The 9,915-nt window shown below is 29.9% G+C and overlaps 1 protein-coding gene across 1 annotated transcript; it reads right to left on the reverse strand.

Annotated features, from left to right (window-relative positions):
- Nucleotides 1–4,104: 4,104 nt before the first annotated feature.
- Nucleotides 4,105–6,625, reverse strand: LOC130939273 (uncharacterized). The gene is made up of 11 exons (XM_057867393.1): nucleotides 6,470–6,625; nucleotides 6,114–6,381; nucleotides 5,936–6,032; nucleotides 5,706–5,815; nucleotides 5,528–5,612; nucleotides 5,315–5,447; nucleotides 5,045–5,202; nucleotides 4,837–4,960; nucleotides 4,547–4,729; nucleotides 4,400–4,465; nucleotides 4,105–4,308 (listed from the first exon to the last, which is right to left on the reverse strand). Exons 1-11 carry the CDS (start codon nucleotides 6,623–6,625, stop codon nucleotides 4,105–4,107), a joined length of 1,584 nt encoding a protein of 527 aa, XP_057723376.1.
- Between the last annotated feature and the right edge of the window lie 3,290 nt (nucleotides 6,626–9,915).

Raw genomic sequence — 9,915 nt, forward strand, 5'->3', positions numbered from 1 at the left:
CAAACCATTGGTCATGAAGAAATCATAGCAGACCGTGGGAAAGAAACCAAACAGTTATTCTTCATAAAAGCTTATAATACAAAGAAAAGAAGACAACAAAGTCTTAAATAGTAAAAAAGATTGTGTTCATTTAAAAAATTGAAAAGGGTAATGAATTCTCAAAATCTGTAGTTGAAAAAGGAACTAATGATGCATGTATGACACGAAAAATCATGGTTGGAATAAAAAAATTAATATAAAATACAGGAAATAATGTATAGTTCATTCACATTACTTGGCATTCAGATCTGTTATTTAATATCAATATGTTATATAGGTTAAAATGTAGGAAGCTCATGTTTAATAACTATATAAAAAATTCTATAGGAATATAGAAGAAAAGAAATAACTAAGTTAGAAAAATATTATTTTAAATATTATGATACTTTGGATATCATAGCTTCCAAACTGTAGCTTAGGGATAATTATTGTCTAATTACCTTATGTCAGAAAGTAAAGATAAGAAAAAAAAATGTCCTGGTTTTATCGAAAATGTAAAAAAGTACTAAATATAAAAGACAAATATATGAAAATTAACTCTTACCCAATTGATCAGTATTGGTGGAACTATGTGAGTAATGAGTACATGACAGGGTAACTTGTGGAAGGTAATAGCTTAGAAAAGCATTGGTCACAAAAAATCAGAGCAAATAATGGGGGAAGCAAAAGGCCAATTACAGTTCTTCAGATTGGAAATTGAAGTTGCAGACACGGCTAGTAGGTGTACAAGATAACCAATTCATAAAAAGAATAGAATTTTTTTAAAAAAAGTCAAGTTAAGGTGGACAGTTTTTCTGAACTAAATGAGAAATTCATGATACATAATATTCAGCAAATTTATTATCATATCATTTAAATTAAATGGAAATTTAGCAGCAAGATAGGTAAAGATATACATGTAAATTTGTAAGACATACTTGTAATTTTTTTTCTTTTCAAATTTTAGACAGGTAATGTTTAGAGTACTAAATATCTGTGTTAAAAAAAGGTAAGTAATAAAAAATCAGCTATTACATGTGCACAATGTAATATTAGAAAAATTACTAAATGAATCATATAATTAGCAACGTGTATATAAAGATTCAACATTACTGTAATTATAGGTGAAAATTCTAATATATCGTGATTTTAGTTCATATATTCTACATTTATGAAAACAACATGATACAGGTGGTAAGGTAACAAAAACGAAGGAAAAAAATTCCAATGAAAGATAACTAAACTTTCTTATATGTTGTTGTCTGAGTTCACTTGATGAGTCCATTCATGGAAATTAAACTGAAATGAAAAAACGATGATTAGTGATATTAAGAGACTAAAAACTAAATTAGTTGCTTTGATTTTATTTGGACAATCTTAATTTAAAAACTTGAGAAAACATAGCTAATAGTACATCACACAATGGAAAGATATGATCTGTAGAAGAATTCAATCAATTAAGAAAGAAAAGCGGTTTAGTGAAAGGAAAAAAATAAAATACATTGCTAAAAAGGGAATTAAATAAACACGCATAACAATACATGATCCCGGTTAAAGGAAATACATAACTTAGAGATAGAAGTGATCATGAGAGTGAACTGATCGAGAATATGATGAAAGAAAATTAAAACATAAGTAATTAACTAAATGCATGTCAATATAGTTTACATTGATAATATCTTTATAGACTAAGGACCTTGAGATGCATGTTAGATTCATCATTGGGGTATACAGAAAATCTCAGTAAAGTGCCATGTCTGAATCCATTAGACTTTGCAAGATGCTTCCAACCTCTAGTCAGATATAGCTGAATCTTCCTTTTTTTATTCCAGCGTAATCCCAGTTGGTATGAACATCCATTATCAAGAACAACTTTCACATTGTCAGGCTTGCTTGGAAAAGCATTTTGTGCGAATCTGGTGGGCAAAACCTGTTAAAAAAAAATATTACTACTAAATTGTGAACAAATTTAAGAAAAAAGATATAAACTCTGAATAAATATAAACTCACCACAGCACTATTTTGAATCTGGTTGTATGAAACTTGTTTAATGCACCAAAAAGCATTATTAATTAAGTAGCAGGTGTCTTTGGTATTAAAATCTAAAGTTTTAGCACGGCGGACATAACCTGACTTTAAGGGAGTGGAAGAACCTAAATCTATGTTGGATGTAGTTCCATTTTTAAAAGAGCCAAAGTTAAAACCCAATGCATTACCATAAAGAACAGGTAAAGGATAATCCGTAGAGTTGTTGCCAATATTATTAACTGAACCATAACGAAATGAATCCTCATAGTGTTGGGATTCATAAGAGTTGTTTGCATTTGGATTTGTTGTCATTAGCTGGTTGTGAACATTATATTGAGTAAAGGCAGAAAAGCTAGCACCAAGATCAACCTTCTGTGTAGGAAAAGAACCATTAGTGTTACTATGTGGAGTTGAAATAATAGGAGAAATAGGAGTATAAGAGTAAGCTGGGTTTGTATTTTGAGGTAATGAATGTGGTATATCTTGAAGGATATCTGCAACTGACTCAGTGTTTAAATCTCTAGTGGGGTGGTCTACAATCATCTTACACATGTTATTGTCTTTGACCTTTAGCAAGACAAATACATCTTCCCCAACATACATTAACTTCAACCAACCACCTTTCTTAAGAGAGTAGAACTTCAGTAAATTTTCCAAACCAGATAGAATATAACCAGAAGTTTTGCCTTTCCCCAAACGCAGTTCTATTTGATTATCATTGAGATCAACAAATAACATCCTCTCCTTGAGATGATCTTTGTAGGTGCGATAAAAAATTGAAGGCAACTCGTGCATTATCTAATACATAAAAAAATAAAAGGTGTTTAAATATTAATATACAAAATAATTATTGAAAAAGTGCAAATATTGATCAATAAATAAGTTGATGAGCAATCATTTAAGAATATTACCCCAAGAGGATCCACTTGCATGTAGAAAATTCTATCATGGTTAAATTCGGGAGGCATGAAATGAGTAGTATCCATTTCTGATATTAGTAAGTAACAAAAATAAGAAGCAAATTTAAAGGTATAATGGTATAAAAAACTGATTTTGTGTAAAAGATATGATATTGAAGAGACAGTATTGAATTCGAAGAAGAAAGAAACTATAAACGTAAGAATGAGGAAGAACCTGTTAGTTGTTGAAATATCTCTGGAAAAAAGGCAATGAATTGCAAAGGGTAGATGTACTTTATATAGATGTAATAGTCTTCTTGAAAATGGTAATGGCTATAGTAAGTACATATAAGATATAAGATATAAATTACATTAGTAGAGTGGGGATAACCAAAAAAATCTTACATAAGTAATTAGTGCATGTTGTAAAATATCAATGTGTCAGGGTAATGTCTTGAAGAATCAAGTCTAGTGAGAATAGTTGTATGTGTACTCATTGCATAATAAATTAGTACGGAAATAAAAAAATAAATAAAAAAGATTAAATTTTTAGCCATTAAATTAGAAGGAAGTATGGTATAAAGAACTGTTTGATCAATAAGAAAAAAGAGAATATAAATATAATGTGAATATAAATATAGATTAATAAGAGGTTATACATTAAGAAGAATATATAGAACTTAAGGGTTTTTAATACACAATTTTAACTGTGATATGTTAGTCCATGCACGAATTGGTTGACATCAACCTGTGAAATAAGTGTAATTAGATTTTATTAATTAATAACGGTATTTACATGACATTTTGTCAAGAAGATGTCAAATAAAAGTACTCATTGTGTTAAGATTTAAAAAAGGAGTGAATACAAATTGTAAATAAAGGAATAATAAAAACAATAAAGATAATAAACCTGATTTAAATATATGAAATTGAGTTAATAGATAAGAACCAAGCATGAGTTACATATGACATAGAAATTTGGATACAACTTACTATAATAGAAGGACTATGAATTGTGTGCATAGCACTAACATTCTTATTGGAATAAAAGACACATTGAGACTAACTTAAAACATAACCTTGATGTGATTAAATCACAACAGACATTATTTAGCAATCAAAACGAAACTACAGAAATATAAGAAAGGTTCTTGAAAAGCTATTCTTCATGAAGCTTTGCAATATTATGAACTTCTTCAACAATAATCTTCCGAGACTTAGTAGATGACTGGTTCTCAGAATCTGGATAAACATCAAAAAGACTTTTGGTACATGAAGCAGCCTCGATGAGTCCCCTTTTTGGAGTCGAAAATGATTCAGTATTATCATCACCAATTATCTCAATGGAAGGCGAACCTGTTTGCTGTATAGAATGCAAAATTGCAATTAAATTATATAGTTAATTATAATAGCCCAAAATGGTAAGGAAAAATGAGGAATCAAGAATTTGTAACCTTGGGAGTTTCAGTAGAGTCGGAGAGAATAGTAATAAGTTCAGAATTTTCATGGACCAAATTTTCCTGAAATAAAATTAAAAAATATATATATAGAATGAACCAATAATATAGATTTAAAGAAACTTTAAATCTTTGTAAACATACATTATATATCTTGTGTTTATCAAGAAATTTTGAGATGATTGAATTATCAGCACAAAGCTTAAGTACAACAATTCTGCATGGTTGGAAAGCATTGATATCTTCCATCTTAACTGATATTTTAAATATGAAGTTCTTGCCAATGAAAGCATTGAGCTCCTGAGGATATTCATCCTTTAAACCTCCCTGATTAAAATGTAACATATGGATTGAATTAATGAGGCGGAAATTGGCATATTAATAACAAAAAATAAATTAAAAAATAGAGAAAGATTTAAAAAATCAGATACAACCTTGTTGACATGAGACAGGCGCATATCAGAAGCAGATACACCAAGGTATTTGCTAGCTTCTTTGTCGTATAGTATAAAGGAGGCGGTATCTAATTCATCAGCAACTCTTAAATTTATACTGAATCTGAACATGTTTGATGTTAGTAAACAAAAAATTTGGCATTGATGAAGGTTAACAAAAAATAATTATAAATATAGAACTATATACCTAGGAACATGAGAATTTGGGAATGTGTCACATGTAACACAATGGAATGAATTCTCAGATTCCTTTAGAGCATGGAAACAATGCTTGCAACTCTTGTACCACCAGCCACTCTTGTAGTCAATAGCAACAACAGTCCCATATGTGACATAGGTACCATTCTAGAAAAAAATGGATTTAAGATCATTTCAATATATATATATATATATATATATATATATATATATATATATATATATATATATATAAATAAAGGAAATAGAAAAATCAAACCTCAGAGGATTCCTTAAGATCACATATGTTCTTGAAATTTGTTTGGTTAATAAGATCATCCTCAAGAGAGTATGATGGTCCATCAGATAATTGAGACAGCTGGTTTGCAGGTGGAACCCCAATCATTATAACACTGTAACAATTATAAAACAACGAAAAATCAGCTTTGAATAAATAATAATGATTGAAAAAATATAAATTAATCAACGTTACCTCTTTCTAAAATCCTTCACCTCTGGAAAGTCAGCGTTGATGTACAAAATGGAGTTGCAATTTGTATTACATACACCCATTGAACCTAAAATTTGATATAAAAAAATATAAGAATGTAAATAAGAAAGTAAAATTTTACATGTTGATTAGTAGATTTGGATAGAACATTTATACTAACCCTTGAAGAGATTGAACTTTGCAAATTGAATTATTATTATATACTCAGATGTGGGTTGATCCTCAATATGCTTAACTAACATCTTTGCATACTCTTCCCACAGAGTACACCTAATTTTACCATTACCCCTATTTAAAAATGATATAACAAATTTAACGACGGTGAAAAGGAGTAATGAAATTATAAAATATAAATAACAGAGTTTAATAATATATAATGGTTGGGAATACTTCATATCATCAAGTTCAACCACAATGTATACACAGCTCTTGCCATTCCTTGTAAACTCAATCGTGTCACCCTTCCCAGTAATCAAGCCAATAACATCTAGCAAAAGAATAGGAAATTACGTGTATAAAAGCTGGATAACATAAGAAAATTGATCTTAAAAGTTCAAATAATTTATACCAATTAAGTGGGACTGAGGGTTGGAATGCTTGAGTATCAGTTCATTAGATACGAAATGGAAACTATGATCAATGAAGCCAGGCTCATCAACAATCCTAATCTGAGTTTCTCTCTTAAAATATATACGATGAGAATGAGTTGTTGGTTTGTACTTCTGATCATTTAGTGACAATGAAAAGTTGGATATTATGTATACTTTGCCATCAGATAAGTCACCCTCAAATAGTCTCCTGAGAGGATTCCTTATGGTACATTGAATACGATCTCCCTGAAAAAGCATAAAGATATAAAATTAATAACAAATTCTTTGTGATCTACTAAAATATCTTATATGAAAATTAGCAAACTACACAAACCATTTCATCCATCACGACCAGTTCTATCATCGGTTTCTGATACTTAAGCTCAGAATAAGTTAGTGACCAAGACTTAATGAGCCTTACTTTGATTTTATAGACCTGATTTTCAGATGAGGGGTCTATATCCTTCAAGAGAGTAAACTGTGAAGCCATTTCAAGTGAGAAAATAATTAAAAAAGAGAAAAAAAGAGAAAGTTAGAAAACTAATAAAGAGTGGGATATAAGTTGGATGTGAGGTATGGGGAGTGCCTAGAAAGCAAAATATATAGAGGTTGGAACGTGATTGCTTAGAAATTGGTAACAGGACACCATAAATGGACAATAGCAATCAAACAGGAAGAAGTGATGAACATGTTAGAAAATAGTAGTGCATGAATCAGAAAAAGACAAAAATATGTAGAAGTGGATGAAGAGTAATTATAAACTATATGTTCAATGAATTCATAATGCATGAGAAAAGTGTATGTCATCTTATATAAAAAAATAGATCATGTACATTATTAATTAATTTTGAAGTTTAGAAACGTCGAAAATGACATCGATAGTGAACGAAAGATAGAAACTGTACTTGTATGCTTATGAAGTACAACTGAAAAATTAAATGTATGAAGTTAAGTTTTGTTGACTACATGACAACATTATAAAAAGAAATTCATGACTTAATAATTTTTTTTTGTTGTTCAAGTGTACCTAAAATACTTAAAACAAAATTATACTTTGGATGAATACCTGGTCAGAATAAAAAGAACATTGAAGTATGATACATGATCAGTAATTAATTAAGCATTTAATTTGAAAGACCGATATACTGAGTACATAATAAGACTAAATATTAGCTAATACTTTTCTGAAAATCATATTTCATATAGGATTCATTATATTGTCTAGAAAGTGTGATCAAGTAAGAAAGAAAATTGTTAAATGTCTGAATTATATGAAATGAACCAATAAAAAAATATTAGATGTAACAAAGAAATTTAACATCTTTTCCGATACAAATTGTGTGATTTTCAAAGAATTAAAACAACTACTGATATGAGAAACACATGGGCTTAAAGAGGATTGATTACATTAGCTTAAGTAGAATAATAATATTATTCGGATTGGAATGGAAAATTAAAGAAATAGAGCAAAATTTAGTATTCATATACTTCAGATGAAATAAGGATTAAGTAAGTCAATCTTGAGGTATGATACAAATATACAATGAACGTAAGGATGCTGTCATAAAATTAAAGTAAGTTAAAAGGAAATTTGGCATTAATATAATGAAGATGAAATTACAATATAGCCATAGTTGACATAATGAAACATTACAATTAGGAGAAAATCATAACATAAACTCAGACGGCAACAACTAAACTATGATATTGGCAACAAAATTAAATACTAATAATTGAAATCGACATGGTGGTCTCATCATCAGAAGAAACAGTAAATCGAAGAAGACTTCCAGCCTTAAGTCCATGTTTCAAGGAAAATCTACGCCAGCCTTTTGTAAGAAAAGCCTCAAAAGATGTTGAGCTTCTCCAGCGTAATTTCATCACAACATTTGGTCCATCAGGTTGGATGACATTAACATGATCAAATCGAGATGGGAAAGCCTGGGAGGCAAATCTTGAAGTCAAAAGCTGAATAAAAAATTTATTCAAAAAAATAAAAATTAGAAAAAAATAAATACAGTCATAATGATGATAAACAAATAGCAACTTGAATAGAGTAACATGCAATGTTATTACCATAGAGTAGTTTGAAGAATGAGAAGCGGATACAGGCTTCTCCAAAGTGTACACAACAGGAAAAACAGGAGAAGGTGGTTCAACATTAATATTAACTGACGGTAAAGAGAAAACTACAGGGGTAGAAACAGGTTGCTGGATATCAGGCAATAAGTGGGAATATATGGAGAGGGAAGGTTGATCATTAGATACATGATAGCAACTCGAAAACTAACATTCAAAGGATTAGGACAAATTGAAGAAGAAGGGACCTCCTCAAATGACAAAATTTGTTTAAAAGGATCAGAAATATTTGCAGGACCAATAACCATTTCACATGGAATATCGTTGTCCGTAACACTGTCTTGGATGTGATCTGCAATGCAATTAGAATAAACAGGGAGTTCTTTATGTAAAAAATCATGAACAACATGAACAGAAAATGGTGACTCAAGAGGTGATGAGTTATTAAAAGAACTTTGATTAGATTCATTAAGGGAGACATTAATATCTGGAAAGTTTACAGAGTGTAAAACAGGATTAAGAACATCAGTAGACTCGGAAAGATCTATGACATCCTTAACAGAAATAGATGGCTTAATATCACCAGAAAGCTTAATTGGAGGAAAACAGGGCTCTTTAAAACGCATATTGTGGTCCTTAACTTCAAGAATAAGAAATTTGTCCTTCCCAGCATAACAAATGCTCAACCAACCACCTTGTTTAAGCCCATACAACATGTAAAAATTGCTGTAACCAGCAACAATTATTGCAGTGCGGTGACCCTTCTCAATGATAACTTGGAGCTCATTGCCAGAGAAATCATAAAAGGATAAATTGGTGGATAATTCATCCTTGAATCTCTTGTAAAAAATAGATGGCAATTCACCCATCTCCTGTTGTAAAACAAAAATTATGATTTATTATGTCAGCGTAAACAAACCAAAGATGAAGATGACTTAACAAATAGAAGTAAAAAAAAAAACTAAAAAAAAGAGATTATTCAATTGATACACTACCATATCAGGATTAACTTCCATGAAAAAATAACGGCCTTGATCATGAAACTTCATTCTGGATAGAAGAGCTAAACGTAAATAATAAGAAAAGGATGTGATGGTGGAGTGAAAAGGAACTAAAATAAACTAAAAATACGTTGATCAGTAAAGAACCATGAGAGGGTATGGTAGTATAAATAGAAAAAGTGGTTAAATGGAAATACTTACTCTGAAATGAAAATAAAAATCAAACCAAATATTTAAAATATTAAAAAATTAAATTACAATAACAAACCAATGAGAGTGTCATGCAATCTAGAAAATTGTACAACTGATCATGAACACAGAGTAGATAAGTCAGAAAGATTTTGAAATTATGTTAACAATATAAAGCAAGCAATGATGATTGGGCATTGATCAACATGAGCAATCATGACAAACAGAAAATTGATTGCAATTTAAGTGAAAAAGCAGTAACCAATTGACAAATCAAAAGTGAAGAATATGACAAAGGTTTAAAAATGATAACACTGAGAGGTGTATGAATTTTTAAAATTATATGGTTCAGTGTACATGAAGTACTTGAAATAAATATAATGACAGGATAAAAAGTTCATTCACGTGTGATTGAGATCAATACATGAGATAAGTAAACAGTTCCTATAGCTGTAATAAAATTTTGTACTCGGGACGTTCTCCTTACTTTACAAATATACTCAAGCTTGCA

Source organism: Arachis stenosperma, chromosome 7, assembly GCF_014773155.1.
Source record: "Arachis stenosperma cultivar V10309 chromosome 7, arast.V10309.gnm1.PFL2, whole genome shotgun sequence".
In the NCBI taxonomy this organism is placed as follows: domain Eukaryota; kingdom Viridiplantae; phylum Streptophyta; class Magnoliopsida; order Fabales; family Fabaceae; genus Arachis; species Arachis stenosperma.

Coding starts and splice junctions, on each gene's coding strand:
- LOC130939273 (XM_057867393.1), bottom strand. CDS start 6,625: ATGGCTTCACAGTTTACTCTCTTGAAGGATATAGACCCCTCATCTGAA. Junction 5,448..5,527: donor GTGAAGGATTTTAGAAAGAG/GTAACGTTGATT, acceptor TAATTGTTACAG/TGTTATAATGATTGGGGTTC. Junction 4,961..5,044: donor CCAAATTCTCATGTTCCTAG/GTATATAGTTCT, acceptor AAACATGTTCAG/ATTCAGTATAAATTTAAGAG.